This window comes from Typopeltis vanoorti, chromosome 25 (genome assembly GCF_054136105.1).
Source record: "Typopeltis vanoorti isolate ZY-2024b chromosome 25, IOZ_Tvanoo_1.0, whole genome shotgun sequence".
NCBI lineage: Eukaryota > Metazoa > Arthropoda > Arachnida > Uropygi > Thelyphonidae > Typopeltis > Typopeltis vanoorti.
In genome coordinates this window covers 71,878,328-71,902,258 of record NC_143573.1, presented here as the reverse complement: position 1 = coordinate 71,902,258, position 23,931 = coordinate 71,878,328, and the positions used below count along the sequence as shown (strand labels likewise).

At 36.5% G+C, this 23,931-nt stretch overlaps 1 protein-coding gene across 1 annotated transcript in view; it reads right to left on the bottom strand.

Moving 5' to 3' along the window:
• Nucleotides 1-7,161: 7,161 nt before the first annotated feature.
• The window catches only part of Nup50 (nuclear pore complex protein Nup50), a 135,006-nt gene continuing 118,236 nt past the window's right edge, over nucleotides 7,162-23,931 (bottom strand). The window contains exon 7 of the mRNA XM_090414331.1: nucleotides 7,162-7,598. Within this exon, the coding sequence (XP_090270457.1) occupies nucleotides 7,393-7,598 (206 nt within the window). The 3' untranslated portion in view covers nucleotides 7,162-7,392. The remainder of the gene's footprint in view (nucleotides 7,599-23,931) is intronic.

The following is a 23,931-nucleotide window of genomic DNA, read 5'->3' as shown; positions in this document are numbered from 1 at the left end:
ATTGCAGTTGATATTTTCATTGTCTTTGTCTTTTTAATGTTGACCTTCATACCACATCTATTCCAACAATTATTCAATTTAGTCAGGGAATCTTGCAGACTTGTAGCAGATTTATTTAGAAGTACGACATCATCTGCATAAAACAAAGAGCTGAGATTAATACCTCCAATTTTGATATCAGGTTTAATACCGCTTTCCTTCATAATGTGATCCATATAGAAAATGAATAACTACATCCTTTTCTGACACCAGATTTAGCATTACACCACTTTCCTGTACTTCCTTCAATTCTAACTGCCGACTTTCAACTCAAATAATGACAAACTATTGCTTGATATAATGTCCCATTGACACCATATAACTGAAGCGTTTCGAATAGGTTTTCTCTTGGCACCTTGTCATATGCCTTTTCCAGATTACAAAGTACAGATCTTGTCATACTCCCATGATTTCTCAACTATCTGTCGTAAAGTGAAAATCTGATCCTGACAACTTCTATTTGTCCTGAATTCACCTTGTTCTTCACAAAGATTCTCTTCCAGAATCCTTCTCAACCATTTCTCAAGTGTACTTGCATATATCTTACCAGGAAATCTCGGTAGAGAAATACGTCTGTAATTCTCACATTCAGTTTTATTTCCTTTTTTATATACGAGTACTGAGAGCTCTACTCCAATCATCTGGAATTCGTCCCTATGTCCAGGCCTTTTGAACTATGCAGTGCAGCCATTTAACTTTTATACCTCCATACTTGAGCATTTCTGGTTGAATATTATCTACTCCTGCTGCCTTTCCACATTTCAGGCTTTTGATGACCTTTTCTATTTCAAGTATGGATATGTATTCATGAATGCATGCTCGGTCACTGATTTTTTTACCACATTGCTGTCATCACTGCTTGTTTCATTTAGCAATTTTTTGAATTACTCATACTTCAAGGATATTTTTTCTCCTGTTTTCATGCCATCTCTAATTCCTTTTACAGCACTCTTTCCTCCATTTTTTATCTTCTTCAACAACCTCCAGAATATCTTGCCGTCTTCTTGAGGTTTATTTCCTAGGCTCTTACCAAATTCCTCCAACTTTTGTTTAGCTAGTTTTACAGTGCTTCACTTTTCTGACATCTCTGAGGGCACAAGCTTTCCAGGAACTTTTGATATGTTTTCTTCTTTTCTTTCACTGTCTCTTTAACTTCCTGTGTCCACCATAGAGTTCTGATTTTTTTTTATCCTTATAGACCTCACCACATGCCTCTCTGGCTGAATCAATCAATGTTTTCTTCAGGGCTTGCCACTGAATCTCCAAGGTTTGGTTCCTGTTCTGACTCATTTTTCATCAATGATGTTTGTGTATTTTCGTCTACATTTCACATCCGAGAGCTGCTCAACTTTTATTCACTTTAAAACTTTCTTACATGCTCTTCTTTTCAGTATTAAATTCAATTTTCAATTTTTTAGTATTCGACACTAATCTTCTTGACTGGCAGGCAGTATCAAGTAGAGTGTTGTGGGCAAATATCAGAATGAGGAACTGGACAATGGGACTTATTTGTGCCTATTAGTGGCGTATATTTATCTAGGTATTTCCCGTCCCTAGGCCCGCAGAAAGTGCCGCCCCTCATGACCTGTCCATAGACAGGTCACGATCCCAACCTCCAGCGGCTGAAGTTGCCGTAGAATCCCACTTGCTTCACATCGCGTAACTTTCTTCTGGGTGGTGTCATTTTCTCATGGAATAGTACTTGGCTACGGAAATTCCACTTTGTGCGGCATCATCACGAGCTGACCAACGAGTAAGCGAAGGACGTTTGATTTCTTTTGCAGAAATTTCCACGTGCTTTCTTAGAACACTCCACCAATGTATTGAAGATGTGAAAAATACGTAGTTTCTGAAGGACATCAAAAGAATACGGACAGGATTCGGCAGCACAAGTACCAGAGACAGAGAATATCCAGCGCACGATGTGAATTCTGCCAATGGATTTATTGAAAGAATTCTTGCTTGCAGTCTTGTGTACTTGCCTGACCTTACTAGCATTATGACATGCCTGCCCTCTGCAATTTGCTACATCAATTCCAAGCTCGCCTAGTAGTCAAAACTGCCTCTTGTAACTCTTCAGATTTGTGACTTACGCTAAGAATGAAACGCAAGAAATGCTCCACAGGAGTTCCATGTTCTTTCACATATCGTACAATGAAGGACAGCTGATCAACATGAGACAAGTCTGGTATTGAGTTAACACTTATGGAATAGTACTTAGCTATTTTAATTTCTTCCAGAATAAATTTGATTACTTTCTTGCCCATCATTTTAATAAATTCCTCATACGTGGCAAAGGAAAGATAGGAAACAAAATCTTTTCCTTTTTTCCTGCGTTTGGTAATGTGCTCAGCAAGAAAGGGACCAAAATCACTAACAACAACAATACAGTAGCTTTCCGTGCATGTGTGTTGGTCTGTATAGTTATGCAGAATCTGATTACAAGCCAATATGCTTGCAGACTAAACTTACGAGAAAAAGATAAATATTTCTGTACTTGTGAGTAGATGCAGCATTTAAGGAACATGTTATATAATTACAAAAATGAGAGCCTGGAAATTTCCGCCGCGCCTCAAAATTTGCCACTATAGGCCTGGGGCGTATACCTAAATATGGCACTGGTGCCTATGATCTCACAGAAGCTTCTGCTAAGGTAGAAGTGGAGGAATTTTTTTTTGAGGCTTTTAGAGAAAGCAACTGACACAATGAAAAATTGGTACTTGTTAGGGATTTAAACAGCAGAGTAGGAAATGATTACCAAACATACAGAAATGTTTTAGGAAAATCTGGAGAAAAGCGAAAAGCTAATAATAATGATAAATGCCTTCTGGACATGGATTAGTTATTGCTAACACCATGTTTCCACATAAAAATGTGCATAAATTCACATGGAGAGAAGAGGCAAGGAATAAGAAAAGTCTCACTATGTCATTGTTGATAGTGACGTTTTCCATACTGGTGCGGAACACTAGAGTGTACACAGGATTTGAAATTGGAAGTGATCACCATTTAGTCCTTAGCAAATATCAGGACTAAATGGTGATCCTCTACCTTTGCAGAAGTGCAGAAGCTTCTGCAAAGGTAGAGGAATTTTTCCGAGGCTTTAGAGAAAGCAACTGACAGGATAAAATTGAATTTCATACTGAAAAGCAAAACATGTAAAAAAGTTTTAAAAACAAATAAAAATTGAGCAGTTCTCAGATGTGAACTGTAGACTAAAATACACAAATATTATCCAAGAAAAAATGAAAGAGTGAGAATAGGAACCAAACCCTGGAGAATTGGCAAGCCCTGAAGAAAACATTGATTGATGCAGCCAGAGAGGCATATGGCAAGATTGTCTGTAAGAAAAATCAGAATTCCATGGTGGACACAGGAAGTTTAAGAGGCAGTGAAGGAAAAGAAGGAAGCATAGCAAAAGTTCCTGGCAAATAAGTCAGCTTGTGCTCTTAGAGAATACAGAGACAAATGTAAGAAAACTAAACACTGTAAAACTAGCTAAACAAGTCATAGGAAGAATTTGATAAGAACATAGAAAATAAATGTAAGGTGGAAGATATGCCAGAGGCTGTTGAAAAAGCTCAGAAACAGAGGAAAGAGTGCTGTAAAAGGGATTAGAAGAAATGATAAAGGTGACATGAAAACTAGAGAAAAAGATATCCTTGATGTATGGAGTAATTACTTCGAAAAATTGCTAAATGAAACAAGCAGTGACAGCACAGTGGTAAAAAACACTCAACAGGCATGCAATCATTATTACATATTCACACTTGAAGTAGAAAAAGCATCAAAAGCCTGAAATGTGGAAAAGTAGTGGGAGTAGATTATGTTTGACCAGAAATGCTCAAGTATGGAGGTATAAAAGTCTTGCAATGGCTGCACTGCATAGTTCAGAAGAGATGAATTCCAGATGATTAGAGTAGAGCTCTCATATATCATATACAAAAAGGGAAATAAAAGTGAATTTGAGAATTAAAGAGGTATTTCCCTACTGAGTGTTCCTGATAAGATTCATGCAATTATACTTGAGAAACGGTTGAGAAGGATTGTGAAAGGGAAGAGCAAGATAGATTCAGGCCAAATAGGCTGTCAGGATCATTTTTATTTTTCAATAAATAGTTGAGAAATCGTGGAAATATAACAAAGATCTGTATTTAAGTTTTGTAGACCTGCAAAACGCATATGACAAGGTGCCAAGAGAAAAGCTATTCAAAACGCTACAGTTATGTGCTGTCAATGGGACATTATATGAAGCAATACTTAGTCTTTTAGTTGTAAGACAGCAATTAGAATAAAAGGAGGTACAGGAAGATGGTTTGTTATTCATTATCTATATGGATCACATTATGAAGGAAAGCAGTATTAAACTGATATCAAAATTGGAGATGTTAATCTTAGCTCTTTAATTTATGCAGATGATGTTATACTTTTAAATAAATCCAATACAAATCTGCATGGTTCCAACTAAATTGAATAACTGTTTTAACAAATTTTGTATGAAAATCACCAATAACAAGACAAATACAATGAAATAGGCATAAACACTGACAATATCAGCTGCAATGTGAATGGAGAACCTATAGAACAAGTAAAACGTTTCAGCTACTTAGGCATACATTTTAGTGACACTAGTAAATTAAATATGGAAATAGACAACAGAATCAACAAAGCCAGTATGGTAGGAATTCAGCTGAATAAATTTATATTGAATAAGAGAGAAATTAGTCAAAACACTAAATTAGCTATATACAATAGTGTTCAAACCACTTTAATTATCTGAGAGCTGGGTTTAGAAATAAAATACTGGACCAAAGAGTAGAGACCACAGATATGGGAGTCCTGAAAAAGATTAGGGGCATGAACAGATAGCATCAATGGCAATATCATATTAGAAATGTGGATATTAGGAAAGAACTTGACATTGTTAGTATCCATGAATGTATTAGCAAAGCTAATCTCAGGTGGTATGGTCACTTAAACAGAATAGGAGTAATGATTAGCAAAACAAGTGTTCTCTATCAGGTTGGCAGGAAAAAGACCAAAAGACAAGATATAGGTGGATTGATACAGTAAAAAGTGTCTTAAAAGACAGAAATATAAGATCTGATAATGCTGATGTCTTGACAGATAACAGATTGATTTAGAGAAAATTGTAGATGGGAAGTTAGTAGTGATGTAAATTTTTCATGTAGTACTATCATAATATCTTGTACAGGGTATTATGGATATAAATTCCTGCAAGTATATCATCATGAAATTCCTGATTTGTACTCCCTTTACTTTAGGGTAAATGTCAGGAATTTGAATGATATACTTGCAATAAAGCATAGTTGAAGATACAGGTATAAGTTATCATTTTCTTTTTTTGTGCAAGAACATTTGCTGCTGCTTTTCTCTCTCTGTCTTGGAACACTTCCACAGTTTCAGATTACTCAAGAATTGCAATAACTGAGAAGTGTGTATTTTGAAGTTCAATGACCCAAGTAGTAGTCAATTCTTTTCTGACATTTTTCATTTGCCTTTCATTCTACAGACACAACAAAAAAAATTTGCATATTCAACAAATGAATTTAACAATTCTGTGGCTAATTTATCCACATTGCAGGATGAAAAACCCTGTCACTTCCATGAAAACAGCTACCTTTGGCTGAAAAGACTATACCAAATGGCATCCTTGTCACCCACAAATACTGCTGGTGGGATTAAGGCCTGCTATGAAAATTGGAGATATTAAAACTCAATTCTTTCCTTCATACAAATGATGGCACAACTTTTAAATAAATCCAGTCTTCAGGATCCTTGAACTAAACTGAATAACTGCTGTAATGAATTTGTCAGGAAAATCAGCAATAAAAAACTAGACAAACAGGAACACTAAAAATATCGACTGAATTCTCAATAGAGAACCTATAGAACAAATAAAATATTTCATTTTTTTTATGTAAAAGAATGGCAAATTTGTTAACAAATGACAAGAAAAGCAAGGCTGGTATTTTGGGAGCCATTAAAGAAAAAATAAGAGTTAAGTTAGAATCAGTGATCAAAGACTAAAGAAAACCATTGAAATTCTGAAAATCCAAAATTAAAGATATTAGAAAGAAAACCAATACTGTTAGCATTTCAGAATGCGGAGCTGATATAAGAGGGCGAGTTCACTTAAACTCGCCCTCTTATATCAGCCATGAAATGGCTGATATAAGTACATGCCATGGCACTGAACCAATCAAACTCCTAAGCTTGTCATACTTTCCAGCCCGATAATTCCACATGTACCCTGTCTTAATTGAAAATTCTACACCTTTAGCCACCTCCCAAATCAAGACCCTATGATCACTCTCACCGATTGGTGGCAATGTGGTCATATTTGTTACAGCCAAATCAACAGGTTTTTGATGCCACAGAAGGGTAAGAAAAAGAAAATCACCAAGCAGAAGATCAAAATATAACACTATGGAGCCCAGACAGATAACATTAACTGGGAAGAAAATTGTTGATAGGAAAATAGTAATAATGATGTAAACTTATTTAGTACTGTTACTATTCAAGTATTTTGCACCTCTTTTAAGGATACATATTAGGAAATGATAAAAATACAAAGTTTTGATAAATGAGTTTTTATTTTATTTTATTTTATTATAACTACTTCATAAACCAGGAAGTTTGTCTCTGAATGCATGTTGTGGAAAGTTTTTTCCTCCCAACCGGGCTGAATAACATATTATACATGACAAATTTTTATTTTCAAATTTTATCCAAGTAAAAAATAAAAGATGCGTATGAAGTAACTGCGATTTCCTAAGAGGCATGCTCTCAGTATACTACAAAAAAAAGCATACAACAACAACAAAAAAAGTATAACCATACGAGTAAGCAGATTTTTAAAATAGGTACTAGTTTTACCTTTCTTTTATAATACAATGATATATCACAAATCAATGCACTACTTATTTCACATGCAGTTCTCAAATTATGTTTTAAATACACATCTATAAAAACTTAACTAGTTATTTTCCTTCTTGTCTGTTAAAAATCCCTCAAAATGTGCATTTCAATTTAAAAAAAAAAAAAAATCAATATTTAAAAGCAAAAAGAATGTGACGTATATTGTTAAAGACAAATAAAACAAGAACAAAGAATCTAATTTATTGTTTACAAATAAAATTTGCACATTGTTCACATCAGGAAAATACCACTGAATGCAATGTATTACATCCATAGAGTTTACAAACCAACAAAGTATTTCCTGTTTTATGACTAAACACAGAAATACTGGCCAGTATCGCCAGAGTTAAATATTGCCTGATCAAATAAGGAATGTATATATATGCCAGATTTACTATCTTGTATCAATTTTCAAGATTTATGTTGATTAAGTTTGGAAAGTAATTCATCTGCATCTTCAGATGTTCTAACCCTTATGAGGAGTGATGTTGATTCTTTGGCATTAGGATGTTTTGGATCTATTGGAGGATTAGGAACACAGACAATGAGAATGTTGTTACTTCCCTTTTTTTCTATGGGCAAAGAGGCACTCAAATGAATATTCAAGAGAATATTACCTGTTAAAAAAATAAGGTATTTAAAATGATGTATTATTTTCAACTGGTTAATTATTATAACAAAAATTAAATTTAATATTTAAATAGATATTAAATTTAATTTTTTAATTAAAAGAAAGAAAAAGTGAATACTCCCATACACACTAAAGTGAGTATGGGAGTGGCAAACTTGAGGTACCTGATGTTGGATCATGCTTTACTTCATGTAATATATATATATATGTGTTATATTATCTGTCGACTGGTCTCTAACCTACCTTATTTTTCTTTTCTTCTTGCTCCTTTCTCCCAATGCTATTAGAGTATTCGAGGGCTATGGGTGAATCTTCCCTATTTTGGTATTTCATTTCATCTTATGCAGTGGGAGCTTGTCTTATCTCCTAGGTATTTGCCTCACCCAGTAGGCTGAAGTCCCAACCCACCTGGCCAACATGGGATGAAATGGGTCCAAAACCTCCCAGATATGTGGAAAGGGCCTCTGCAACCCTACCACTTTTTTTTTTTTTCTTGTAATGACTTCACTCCAAAATGCAAATATGGTCATGCCTTATAATACATCTCATGCTGCATTGGTTGTCGCACAGAATAATCAGAGCTGCATTCAGGGCTGGGCTTAGACAGAGGGTCCTCTTCAAGTTATTAGTCTCCAACAAAAGTCAGTGATATTGTGAATGAGGAATACAGAAGGTATTGGATTAATCTTAGAAAGAAACTTTACTAGGCACATGGAATATATGGGTCTACAGAGAGGTATTTTGATATTGTCTGTAAAGAGAGGAGAGGTATAAAATTGACATGATGGAAATTACAGAGACCAGATGGAATGGAGGTCACTTCAAAAGGCAGGATAAGCTAGTTGTTTATTCAAGAGGTGACTCAAAGCATCATAGGGTAGCTGTGATACTGAAGACAGTTCAGGCAGGAGCCCTTCTTGGTTATAATCCGATTAATGACAGGATACTTTGTATAAGACTCAAGGCTCTTCCTACCAATGTGTCAATTGTGGTAGTTTATGCACCCCACACAGACAGACCGTCTACCAAGGAGAAATGTACTTTACATGATGGTGGACTTTAATGCAAAAATGGAAAAGAATATGAGAGTTAGGTCTGAGTGTGGCATGTTTGATTTGGGTGAACATAACACCCATGGTTAAAGACTGTTAGAATTTGCCCATGCTAACATTAGTTATTACCAATACCTGCTTCCAAAAACACCTATGACAGACCTATACTTTGTCATCTAAAACTGATAGGTCAAGGTAGCAGATTGTGGTACAGACCATCAGCTAGTAAGAGCCCAAGTAAGACTAAGACTCAGAAATCTTCCAAATCAAGCATGCCCCACTAGATTGGATGTCACATTAATTCTTAGTAGGTTCACAGAAGGAACATTAACTTGGTTGGATGATCTTTTGGAGACTACTGAGGAGAACTCGCCTGAAATTTGGGAAGGAGTAAAGGTTATAATACCGGATACAGCCAAGAAGTATCTTGGGCCAATTAGAAAACCATGAGACCGATGGATATCAGATTCAACACGGGATCTAACAAAAAATGGTTGGAGAAACAGAGACTGAAGAATATAAGAGATTACATAGAGAAGTGAGAAGAGCCATAAAGCAGGACAAGGAAAAACTTTTATGCTAATAAATGTGAAGAGATAGAATTCCAAATGAGAAGGCACAATTATAAAAGGTTGTTCCATTTAGTTTGTGACCTGAAGCACAAGTTTAAGCCCAAACCGAATGGCATCAAAGAACAGAATAGAACAGAAGAACTGGAAATCAAAAACAGGTGAAAAGAATACTGTGAGTAACTGTACAGTAGAGAGGATAAGGAACATCTGGAGGAGCTCACTTACTAGGAAATTTCGATTTAGAACCTCCTCCACTTAAGCATAAGGTTGAAAGAGCAGTTAAACAGATTAACAGCAATAATGCCCATGGCCCTAAGAGCAAATGGAATCCCAGCAGAGTTAATTAAGGCCACAGGGAATAGAGGGATAAGAGTGCTTCATAGATTGTTTACAAAGGTATGGGCCTAGAGACTGGAAGAAATTGGTTTTCATACTACTACTACATAAGAAGATATGAAGGTTGCAAGAACTATAGAACTACTAATCTCTCACGCAAGCAAGATTTTATTAAAGATCATTCTAAATAGGAATGAGGCCAAAGTTGAGGCAGAGATGCCCGAGAAACAAGCAGGCTTTAAGAAAGGTAAGGGTACCAGAGATTTGCCTTAGATAGATGATAGAAAAGAATAAAGAATTTAGACTCCCTGTGGTAATGTGTTTCGGAGACTACTCTAAAGCTTTTGACTGTGTTCAGCATGTGAAATTGTGGGAAGTAATGAAAATAACAAGTTTCCCACAATACACTATCAGGTTGATAGTTAACCTGTACAGTGAGCCACGGTAAGAACAGGTGCTGGATTAAACGACTGGCTTCACCTGGGAAAGGGAGTTAGACAAGGATATCTACTTTCTCCTCACCTATTCAGTATCTATGCTGAGGACATCATGCATGTAGCACTGGATGAGCTTAAGACAGGAATCAGGATATTTAGTAGATTGATCAGTAATCTGAGGTATGCTGATGATAATTCTTGACAACGAGATCAGTAAGAACAGAGGACTACACCTCAATCCTAGCAAGACAAAGATTATGATCCCCAAAGGAAATACACACAGGAAAGTGCCTGAGAAACAAGTGTGCCTTAATGGAGAAAGAATTGAGGAAGTCAGCAAGTTCAAGTAGGATCCATTATTAATGAGAAGAATTGCTGTTCAGATGATTAGAAATGGCTAAAACAACAGTCAGAGACTTGTCTAAAATCTGGAAGGATGGATCTATTTCCACAGGAATGAAGTTGAGAATGTTGAATGCAGCTGTTTTTCCAACAGTGACTGATGGACTTGGAACTTAAAGAAGTCTGTTGAGGATATCATATACTGAAAGGAAGACAAACAGATGGGTGCTAGAAAGGATCTTTGAAAAAAGAAAGATGAAATAATTTGGACACATTGAAAGGATATCCGACTTCTTGAAACAGTAATAGAAGGTAAAATTCCTAGAAAATGAGAAAGGGGGTAGATCCTCAATGAGATGGATGGTGTGTTTGGATAAACTGATCTTCAGAGAGTTATACTAATCTCTCTTTTCAGCCATTTTCAGCCCACTGTTGGACGAAGGCCTCCTCCAGTTCTTTCCGTCTCTCTCTCTGTTCCTGAAACAGAGAGAGACGGAAAGATGGATTTTCCACAAATTTTGACAGCTCATCACTCCACCTTCATTTAGGACGTCCTCACCTCGTTTTCCTACCTTTGGAATCCACTTTGATAATACTAATATAATAATATTTCAGATAATATGAATTCAGTGACAAGGTTTGATATCAGCATTATTTAGTGCTTTTTTTTCTTCTTTTGATTAAAAAAAAAATGGCATTACTGATGTTTTTTTCAGGCTAATATGGGGGGGGGGGGGCTGAAAAGTTCTGATAAACTCCTATAACAAAAATAAGATTAAAGCAACTGATATAACCATAAGAAAGAACATATCTTAAAACCCTTTAATCCCCATATTTCATCAAATTGTAATAATTTGTTCTTTTTCTTTTAAGATATATAAAAAGACATGTCAGAGGTTTTGAAGAAATTCAAAGACACAGAGTTGAGGACTGTCATCAAGTTTTTTGTGCTGCAAGAAAAGTCCACAACTGAGATTTACCAAACTTTGTGTGAGACCTTAGGCGACTATGCTCCAGTACATCCAAAGCTGCCAGATGGGTGGCCAATTTTAAAACTGGGCATCATTAGACAACAGATGTCCCCAGGTCAGGAAGACCTTCCACAGCAATCATGGCTTGATGATAGATGAATACCAGCCAAAAACACTAGAAAGACTCTGGGATATCCATCAACATCTAAACATGCAGAAGCTCTCAGTGAAGTGGGTCCCCCAAATGTTTGAATGCCGACCAAAAGAGAGAATGCGTGCTGTTATCTCAAGGGATTTTGAGAAATCAGGTACAAATTTTTTGGTTTATATTATTGTGACTGTTGATGAAACATGGCTTCATCAACATGACTCAGAGACAAAACAATGGTCTCCACTCCATTGGAGTGGAGACACAAAAGTTCTCCATGGCCAAAGAAGTTTCAAACATGTTGTTTTTTGGGATATGGATGGTGTACTCTTACAGCAGTAGTTTATTCAACAGCTCAGAAAGAAGTGAAGGAGGTAATGAAGGAAAAACGTTGCAGGAAACTGAGCAGAGGCGTGTTATTTTTCAGGACAACACACCTTCATACTGCTCATGAAACACAACAGATAATACACAACTTGGGCTTTCAATGTGTGCCTCACCCACCTTATTCGCCTGCCCAGACCTACCCCATCTGATTATTTCCTGTTCCCAAATTTAAAGAAACATTTGAAAGGAACAAAATTTACCACAGATGAAGTCATATCTGCAGCTTAGGACTGGTTTGTGCAACAAGGGAAAGACTTTTTTTCTCAGAGAATTGCACATGATGCAGCAACATTTTAACAAGTGTATAACACTTCATGGGGAATATGTAGAATGATGTGTAAGTTACAGGGTTCTACCTCAATTCCTTCATGGTGATTATCACAACTTTTCAGCATACCCTCATATAATCAAACTGTGAAGCTACCCTACCCAACAGTGATAAGTTTGAGATGAAATTCATTTCGAGGAATAAATACCACTGAAAATCATAGCACATTCGGCAGAATAGCTATTTGAACCCTATTGAAGATTTGCTTGGAGATCAGAATTAAGGGTAGTGAAGATTACCCTTGTAAAGTGTGGTGATTTGTGTAGCATAAAGTTTGTCAAGTGAGGGGTGAAATGTACTATCATCCTCAAAACTGTATTGGACTGACAGTCAAAGTAGGTATTTAATACACAGAAGGAAGAGGGCAGGTGAGAGACTAGAACCTTGTAGGACCTCTGCATTATTTGCATAGAAGATAGTGAACTATCCACAATCACATGCAGCATGCATCCAGTTAGAAAGCTGACAACCCAGATTCAGAAGTCATGAGAAAGAGCAAATGATGGGAGCTTATTTAATAAGCATTCATGCCAGACCCAGTCAAAAGTCTTGAAGATATCAAATGCAGCGTACACACGCACACACACAGATTCAAACTTTTCTACTTTTTTTCTCTGTTTAAAAAAAGGCTTACATAAGCAGATCCTTATTGAATGGAAGCAGTGGAATCCATACTAGTGGTCATTTATTAGTTGGATGCCTTTAAGGTGGCTTAAGAATTGGCTGTTGATGTTTCTTTCCATCATTCTGGAGAGAGAGAAAAGACTGGGTGATAGGTTGGTGGCAGGGACTTCTAACCCTTCTTGGGAAAGGGTTGAGCCTAGGCTAATTTTCAAACTGTGGGATGGATACAATGGAAGAGGATAGTAAAAAAAAGAAAAAAAAAGTGAGAGAACAGGAGTCAGCTCTGGAGCACAGACCAGGGTCAACTGAAGGAATGCCATCGCAATCAGGAGACTATCTGATGTCAAATTTGGACAATATTTCTGATTTTTTTTTTTTGGCATAAAGAAAGATAGGATACCAAGCATTAAACAACTGGAATGGGTGGAGGACTAAGATCAGCTATCCATGCATTTGAAAAAAAAAGAAAAAAAGTACGAGGCCAGAAGATTGGCTTTTCTGTGGGTGATGGATTAGCACCATCTGGATACAACAAGGATGGAAAAAGTGTTGGACTAAAGTCACAACCAATTGCTTTGGCAATAAAACAGAAGGCTTGACAGCTACTTGGAGGCTATGCTAGTTTCCTGCTTTTGACTTTTATGAAATCAGTTTTGGATGTGTCTTCTTGCAACTGTTTTGAGCTTTAGTTATAAGAGGTAAAGGTAATCCAGTAAGGATTAATTACTTTAGTTATACATTCAGTGCATATGTTTTAAAGCTGAAAACAATCTAACCAAGGGAACAAAGCACAGAATGAGGAAATAGCATGCATCCTTGTTTTATACCTGATTTTACATCAAGCCATTCTTTTATACCTCCTTCAAATTCTAACTACTGATTTATATTGAATACAGCAGTCTATGTACTGCTCAGCATAATATACCATTTATCTCATTGTAGTCGTAAGGTATTGGCAGTCCTCCTGCCAGTACCTTATCTACAACACATACAGATCATTGCTACATTCCCGTGATTTCTCAAATACTTGTATTAAAGTTAAAATCTTAACGATTCCTATTTGGCCTCAATCCAGCTTGTTTTCCCCAAATCCCAATTTTTCTTAGCTTTTCTACATAAATCCTACGTGAAATACTTGGTAAATTTAACTGTAATCTCACTGTTTTATTTTTCATTCTGTAGAGGGTACTATAAGAACTATACTTGAATCATATGGAACTCAGTCTTCTGAATTATATAGTGCAGCCATTGCAAAACCTTTTATATCCCATATTTGAGAATTTCTGGGTGTCAAGCTACCTTTCTGCATTTCAGGTTTTTGAAATGCAGAAACCTGAAAACTTGGAATGTACTCCTGACTATATCCCACTTGAAAATATTTCTACCCTGTTTCACCAGTTTGTTTTGTTTAACAATCTTTCAAAGTAATTATCCCAGACATATAGAATTTCATTCTTCATTTTATAAGTTATGTTTATCTTTCATGGCACTCTTCGATTAAAGAGCAAGCTTTTTCAATAGCCTCCAGAACTTTTTGATAAAAAGGTTTCTTTGAAAAATTAAACATGAACACTAAATCTTAAGTGAATAAATTTATCAGATGTAAAGTTTTCACCTAAGTTTTTACAGGCATCTCCAGTACACTGAAAATGGAACAATATAAAATTACAATTAAAGAATAATTTTCAAAAAGCATCACTATAGCATTAATAAAACAACAAACAGTCAGTCTTCTTCTGCAGCTTTTCCAACTTAAGTGGGGTCACTGTTGATGATGAGTCTCCTCCACATCCTCCTGTCTTGGGCTGTCACCACATACAAGTTCTACATCCTCAAGTCCTATTCTACCAGTTCCCTCCATCTCTTCTTTAGCCGCTCATGCTTCCTCCTTCCTTGCAAATCCATTTGCATGACCCTTCTTCCCACATATTCGTCCTTCCTCCTTATCACATGACCAAACCATCTCAACCTTGCCTCTTGTATCTTTGCTCCTAAGTTCGTAACTTTCACTGTTCCCCCTCACATAGTCATTTTTCAGACGATCCTTTCTGGTCACGCCATACATCCACCTAAGCATTCTCATCTCTGCTACTTCCATCCTGCTGATGTTATTTTTCCTCAGGGCCACAGTTTCTATAGCATACGTCATAGCTGGCCTCACTACTGTCCTATAGATTTTGCTTTTCAGATTGATTGATCGGCACCCTTTTATCGCATAACACTCCAGCCATCTCCCTCCAATTCCTCCAACCTGCTTGTATCCTGCATCCCACTTCCTTCTCAGCTCCTCCATCTTCTTCCACTGTTGAACCGAAGTATCTAAAGTCCCTCACCTTCCTGATGACCTTTCCTTCCACCTCCAGATCTCTCTCCTGGCCGCCGCCCACTGTGCAACATATATACTCTGTCTTACTTCTGCTCAGTCTCATACCTCTCTCTTCCAGTACTTTTCTCCATCTTTCCAGTTTAGTTCCCGCTTCTTCTCTTGAATCTGCACACAGCAAGATGTCATCTGCATACAACATTGTCCAAGGTATATCTTCTCTCACCTCCTCCATCACAATGTTAAACAGAAACAGACTTAATGCTGACCCTTGATGCAAGCCAACTGTTACTTGAAAACTTTCTGTTGGTCCCAGACAGGTCCGAACACTCGTCTTCACATTTTTGTACATCTCCCGCACCAACCTGACATATTTCTCCGGAACCTTCTTCTCCCTCAGACACCTCCAGACTTCTTGCCTTGGCACTCTATCGTATGCTTTCTCCAGATCAATAAATGCCAGATGTAGCTCCCGTTGTTTCTCTCGAAACTTTTCCACCATCTGCCGTAACCCAAAGATAGCATCTGTCGTTGATCTACCAGGTATGAAGCCAAATTGTTCCTTTGCAATCTCCACCTCCTTCCTCAATCTTCCATCAAGAACCCTTTCTAGGATTTTCATTGTGTGTGGGACATCAACTTTATTCCTCTGTAATTTTTACAGTCTTGTGCATCCCCCATTACCCTTGTAGATGGGGACAAGAGTACCCACCCTCGGGTATATTTTCCTGTTGGCAAACTTTCATGAACAGGTCTCACAGCAGGTCAATTCCCTCTTCCTCCAGTGCCTTCAATGCCTCCACTGGAATCCTGAAGGGGCCCACCGATTTTCCACTCCTCATCCTCTTCATGGCTTCCATCACTTCCACTCTATTGATGTTCTGCACCATCCCATCAGAAGGCTGCTCATCTTCTCTGAGTCCTTGCATTTTCCTCATTCAAAAGTTCCTCAAAGTATATTCTCCATCTGTTTCTTATGTCCACATCCCTCCATAATACTCTTCCTTCAGCATCTTTGATCTGCCTCACATGTAAGATGTCCTTTGCTGCTTTATTTCTACATTTCGCTTGGTAAATTTTTCTCTGTCCTTCCTTTGTTTCTAATTGATCATACAGATCTTGATATGCCATGGCCTTCGCCTGTGCCAGAACTCTATTGGGTTCTTGCTTTCTCTCTCTGTCCTCTTCCACTCTTGACTCATCCCACTTCTGCTTTGCCTTCCACTTAGCTGTCACTACCACTTGTACATTATTATTCCACCACCAACCCTCCTTCTGCTCTCTAATCTTTCCAGATGTCTCACCAAGCACCTTGACTGCACACTTTCCAGTCCATCCGAAATCCTCTCTAACACCCTCTCCCTAAAACAATTCCTCACACTCTCTTCTTTTAAGTGAAACCACTTAATTGTCTTCATTCCATGGCTTCCAGAGGTTCTTATCTTCGATCTTATTTTAAAGTCTGCGCACAGCAGTCAGTGTTGCTGTGCCACTTGATCTGTTGGAATTACTTTACAATTTGTCACAACCTTAAGATGCTTTCTTCTAGTCAAAATGTAGTCAATTTGTGAACTGTTGTTACTATTCCTAAATGTTATCAAATGTTCTTCCCTCTTGTAGAAAAACGAGTTCACAATTGCCAGATCAAACGCTACTGCAAAGTCCACAACCCTCTCTCCTTCCTTATATTTCATCAAACAAATAGTCAGTAAAATTCCCAATTACAAAAATAAATATTTTTGTAATTGGGAAAGCTGCAGATATGTAGATGATATACAGGGTGTTCGGGATAAATTTGACATATTTATAATTAATTATATTTTCCCGTAAGTTACATGTATTAACACACACTTCTCTTCATTTAAAAGTTTGGACCCTTCTTCATTCATATACAAGATGTCAGAAAGGATGGATAGCTGGAACCCACCTGAATCATGGAAGAGAATAACTTGTATCATGATGATTCGTGCCCGCCATCAAAATAAGGATATTACGACTGCTGCCCAATGCTCCCTGAATACAGTAAAAACAATCAGGCATGAACTAGAGACTTGCAATGGTGACTACGAGGATGTAGCAAGAAGAAAGATCCCTAGCAGACGATCTGATTGCGTTCGTACAGCAGAATTCCTCGCAAATCTGCAGGAACAGGTGTTGAAGAACCCTGGCATTGGAATTCGGGCTTTGTTCGTGGAGTTGCTAACTGTAGTCAAGCCCTGGATAACAAGGGTAGCCAATGGTAGGCCGTATGTATGGCAGCAGGATTCGGCCCCTTGCCACACCTCTGGGAAAAGTCAAAAATGGTTGTCTGAAAATTTCTACGACTTCACCAGTCCAAATGTTTGGCCTCCAAACTCCCCAGACCTTAACCCCATGGATTATTTTGTATGGGGCGCAGTTGAAAAAGACACCAATCGCACTTCCAGTAATACAAAAGCCCAGTTAATGGATAAAATTAAAACCGTTTTTGCGGCCCTTCCCAGGGAGACTGTAGCATCAGCTTGTTCGAGGTTCCGAAGCAGAATTGAAGCTGTGATCGATGCTAATGGTGGTTATTTTGAGTAAATCTTGTTGATAGTATTGTAATTAACTCTGCCTGTAATGTTTTTTTGTCAATTCATTAAATTTAATAGATACAAAGAAGATTTTCTTTTTCCTTACGAAACTGTCAAATTTATCCCGAACACCCTGTATATGCAATATGGAAAGGCTCATTATCAGATTTAAAACTATTCATTTCAAAAATAAATATGATTCATCCCAGAATTCAGTTCACTTTAGAAGAAGAAAACCTTATATTAAAGGTATTTCTGAACATATAGCTAAAGTTCTAAAACCCCTGTAGTGTCCTTTTAGTCTTCCATATTGACTGGTCTACCAGATCTGCAGCTTTCCACCGTAAGGAACATAAATCTTATATCCTTTACCATGAACCAGAACAGTCTGGCCTAGCAGAACAACGCCTCCTCAACCAGAATTTTTTTTGGAAGAAAACTAAGCTTTTACAGAGAAGTAGATTCCTCATAGGGCACTTACGTAAAGAGTTGTGAGACCTTTCTACACTGACTGAACTTAAACATATCTGATGGCCTTAGGTAGATTCCTCTTTATATCCCCTTTATGGAAAATATTATTACATCCTTTTTATACAAATTGCTGATTATATTATTGTAATTTTTTATTTTTATAACTGGGAATTTTACTGATCGTTTGTTGTGCTATTAACACGATAGTAGATTTTTTTGAAAATGATTTTCTAATTGTAATTTTATATTGTGTTCCATTTTTAATGTATTGAAGATGCCTCAATTTTACATCTAATAAATTTATTCCGTAAGTTTTAGTTTCCATGTTTAATTTTTGCAAAAAAAGCAGCTTGACACACACATTCTTTGAAACAATTTCATCACAAGTTGTTGTTTTTTTTAATCAATCCCACACACACACGAGGTTGTGAGACCTATAACATGTCAGTGCCATGCATGGACAAAAACAAAGGGCACCAGGTGACGACACTGAATTAATTATTTTTTTTAGTCTGCCACTGAATTTCCAAGGTTGATAATTGTTTCCAAAGTCCATCTTTTCTAGAAGAATAATATTTACATATTTGCACATACAGTTAATCTTTGAAGGGTACTCAAACTTTGACTCCTTTTAAATATTCTTTATATTGAAAATTTTTAAATAAATGAAATTCATTTTAATCCTGTTCAAAACTACATGGTGATCACTTCGTCCCTTTATCATCCTTTTCTTCAAACACATATCATCCACCTTCAAACTAAGCAGCCTCTATTTTATAAAAGAAAGATTAACTCAAGATAAAACTCCCAATTATTTCTGATTTATTTGTTTTTAATGGATATTCCAAAAAAACAATTAACAAGATTTAATTTTCAGACCAGTTTGGAAGTTTAAGTTTACTGGTATACTTCTGCCATGTCTTACTTGGAAGGAAATTTTTGTTCGACTATTCAAGGAATCTCTGACAGTTATTCTTTCACATGGGTCTCTTAATAAAAACCAAGGACCTATCGTAAATAACATCTGGAAATCTCTTATCTTTTAGTGTGTTATGTTTCAGTTTTTCATCAATTACCTGCAATCTCTACCAGGTGACAGTTAATGCATCCAACAACATTACATCGTCATTAAGATCAATTTATTTATTCCTATTGTAATGATTTTTTGGCACTGAACAACTCTGTAGTAATTTTTTTTTAATCCTGAAGAAGCCACCAGTTTTGCGTATGTGAAACTAGGTGGTGTAAATTTCATAATATTAACATTCGATGAACACTCAATGTTCATACTTCAGTCTCTCTCTCTCTCTAAAACCGCAAATTTCTCGATTATTTTTTCACTGAATCAAAAATAAAGTTCTTCCACTTTTTAGATTTACTATTCATTATGAATAGCAATCAAGTTCTTGAAATGTTCTTTTCAAAACAATTTTCCTTCTCTTTTACTAACTTACCTTTAATCAAAAGATACAAGATAAAGGTTCTTCATGTCATGGATGGGAATTGAACCCAGGTCCTTCTGACCAAAGGACTTCGTCCATACCAACTGAGCTACTATAACAATATTTTGCTAATAAAAGCAATCTGACTATGGCAAAATTTAAAAAAATAAAAATAAATAAATCAAAGACAGCTAAAAACAGACATTAAGTAGTACTGAACTTAAAGCTAGTTATAAGAAAACTAAAATTGTTGTACTATAAGATGTCTTATATTTCTAATTAATAACTTTAGAATCCTCTTAATAGTTAAAAGTTTAAGATCAAATTTTTCATTGTAAATATAGCTGTTGCTTTGGCAAGAACTACTATTATGGTGTTTGTGATAATTTTATGGTATTTAGCAAGGGTTATTTATTATCAGGTGTTTTTTTTTTTTTTTTTTTTTTTTGAGATGTGTCAAAATTCGCCTTACAGTTTATGCAACTTTATCATTATTAACCTGCTGATTGCAGACAAATTTATTTTGCATTCCACAAATGAAACTACTTCATAAATTTTAACATAGTTCTTAAATACGAAATTTTAACAAATTTCAACTGGCCAATATGGAATTAATGTCAGTATGAATTATTTGCCAAATTCTGACAATAATAGAGAGCAAATGGAAAAATAAATCGAACCATGAAGGCATATTCTTATGCACATTCTCATCATCATCAAATTCCTGCCATGTACCCTCAAGGGGTGTACAGGATATGATAGTACTACATGAAAAAAATTACATCATTACTAACTTCCTATCTACAATTTTCCTCCAAATCAGTCTGTTACTTGTCAAGGCTTCAACATTATCAGATCTTATCTTTCTATCGTCTAAGGCACTTTGTACCGTATCAATCCACCTATATCTTGGTCTTCCCCTGGGTCGTTTTGCTACCAACCTGGCAGAGAACACTTGTTTTGCTAATCTTTCTTGGCCAATTCTGTTTAAGTGACCATACCACCTGAGATTAGCTCTCCTAATGCATTCCTGGATGTTGACAATGTCAAGTTCTTTCCTAACATCCTCGTTTTTAATATGATATTGCCATTGATGCCATCTGTTCACAACTCTAATCTTTCTCATGACACTCATATCTGCAGTCTCTAGTCTTTGGTCAAGTGTTTTACTTCTGACCCAGCATCCAGATCCATAAGTTAAAACCGGTTTGAACACTGTCTTATATACAGCTAATTTAGTGTTAAGAGTAATTTCACTCTTATTCCATATGAATTTATTCAATTGACTTCCTTCCACACCAGCTTTGCGGATTCTGTTGTCTATTTCTATATTTAACTTACCATCTACAGTAAAAATCGTGTCCAAGTAGCTGAAATGTTTCACTTGTTCCACAGGTTCTCCATGCACAACACAGTTGACATTTTCAATGATTCTGCCTATTTTCATTGTCTTTGTCTTTTTATTGCTGACCTTCATACCATATCTATTACAACTGTTATTCAATTTAGTCAGGGAATCTTCCAAACTTGTAGCGGTTTTATTTAGAAGTATAACATCGTTCGCATAAAGCAAAGAGCTAACATTAACATCTCCAATTCTGATATCATGTTTAATACCACTTTCCTTCATGATGTGATCCATATAGATAATGAATAACAGAGGGGATAATGTACATCCTTGTCTCACACCAGATTTAACATTAAACCATCTTCCTGTACTTCAATTCTAACTGCTGACTTACAAATCAAATAAAGACTACGTATTGCTTGATATAATGCCCCATTGACACCTTATAACTGTAGCATATTGAATAGCTTCTCTCTTGGCACCTTGTCATATGCCTTTTCCAAATCGACAAAACTTAAATACAGATCTCTGTTATATTCCCATGCTTTCTCGACTATTTGTTGTAAAGTGAAGATCTGATCCTGACAGCCTCTATTTGGCCTGAATCCAGCTTATTCTTCACCAAGCTTTTCTTCCATAATTCTTCTCAACCGTTTCTCAAGTATACTTGCATAGATCTTTCCAGGAACACTCAGTAGGGAAATACCTCTGTAATTCTCACATTCAGTTTTATTTCCCTTTTTATATATGGGTACTATGAGAGCTCTACTCCAATCATCAGGAATTCTTCCCTCTGTCCAGGCTTTCTGAACTATGCAGTTCAGCCACTGTAAGACTCTTATACCACCATACTTCAGCATTTCTGGTCGAATATCATCTACTCCTGCTGCCTTTCCACATTTCAAGCCTTTGATGGCTTTTTCTACTTCAAGTATGGATATGTATTCCTGACTGCATGCCTGGTCAGTGTTTTTTACCACTGCGCTGTCATCACTGCTTGTTTCATTTAGCAGTTTTTCAAAGTAATTATTCCATACTTCAAAGATATCTTTTTCTCCCATTTTCAAGTCACCTTTATCATCTCTAACTCCTTTTAAAGCACTCTTTCCTCCATTCCTAAGCTTCTTCAACAACCTCCAGAATATTTTGCCACTTCTTGATATTTATTTTCTATATTCTTGCCAAAGCCCTCCCATGACTTTTGTTTAGCTAGTTTTACACAGTGTTTAGCATTCTTGCATTTGTCTCTGTATTCTCTAAGAGAACAAGCTGACTTATTTGACAGGAACTTTTGATATGCTTTCTTCTTTTCCTTCACTGCTTCTTTAACTTCCTGTGTCCACCAGGGAGTTCTGATTTTTTTATCCTTGCAGACAACCTCACCACATGCCTCTCTGGCATAATCAATTAATGTTTCCTTCAGAGTTTGCCACTGAATCTCCAAGGTTTGATTCCTGTTCTCAAACTTTTTCATTTTTTCTTCAATAATCTTTGTGTATTTTAGTCTACAATTCACACCTGAGAGCTGCTCAACTTTTATTCACTTTAAAACTTTCTTACATGTTATTCTTTTCAATATGAAATTCAATTTTGTCCTGCTCAAGACTAAATAGTGATCACTTCCAATTTCAAATCCTCTGTACACTCTAGTGTCCTGCACCAGGGAGAAAACATCAATATCAACAATAACATAGTCAATGAGACTTCTCTTATTCCTTGCCTTGAATTTGTGCACATTTTTATGTTGGAACATGGTGTTAGTAATAACCAGTCCATGTCCTGAGCAGAAATCCAACAGATATTTGCCATTATTATTAGCTTTGCTCTTTTCTCCAAATTTTCCCAAAATATTTTTGTATGTCTCACAATCATTTCCTACTCTGCTATTTAGATCTCCAACAAGGACCAACTTTTCCTTTTTCATTATGTCAGTTGCTTTTTTCTAAAGCATGAAAAAATTCCTCCACTACTACCTTAGTAGAACCTTCTGTGGGACCATAGGCACAAATAAGTCTCATTGTCCAGTTCCCCATTCTCATATTTGCCCACATTACTCTACTTGAGACTGACTGCCATTCAAGAAGATTAGCCTCGTATTTTGTGTTGAATACTACGGCTACTCCTTCTTTTCCTTGTTTGTTATTGCCTGAATATAACATTTTGTATTTATTGCTCAGAAAGATTCACCAGTTTTTGTCTTTTTTGTTTCAGTCACCCCTATTATGTCGATCTGGTACTTATCTAATTCCTCAGCTAGCTCCATTTCTTTGTCATTCAGGTTTCTTAAGTTGATAGTACCGATCTTTAACTCTGGTGATGTTGAGTTGGGGTTTGTTTTCAGATTTGTTCCAGTAGCTGACTTTTCGCTGTTCGCCCTGGCGAAAACAACGGGGTCCTTGTTTAACTGGGCGACGCCCCAGCCGGCATGAAATTTTGTCATGTCGTACCATTATTTTTTATTTTGGTTTAACCAATAAGAATACAATTTGGTTAGCTAAATCCCAAATTGCCAGCCCATCCTCGTTCGTTCAGTATCCAAGTAGATACCCAACAGGGTGCACCACGAGAAGGTGAGGATTGGACATTAGGTCAGAAGCCCTGGTCGGTTCTCCGCATTCCTTTAAAGGCTATGTGAAGGTCTCCTCTCAGTTATAAAGCTTTGACCCTTAAGCACCCCTGCATTACATATGACATTTTGTCTTTGCAATGGTCCAAATGAAACAAAAATTAAAATTGTGACAATTTTTTGGCTGCAGATTAAACTATACTTACCAAGAAATTATATTCTTGTTTCATTCTATACCCAAGTGTAATAAAATAAAGTTGCACGTGAAGTATCTTATTCACAAGTCAATTATTTGTCCAAGTCATCAGTCTCCATATACATGTAACTTCCTCGTGAAGACACTTTATGACAAACTTCAATAAACTACTCCATCCAACGAAATGCTCAGAATAAACTGGGCACACATATATATAGAAG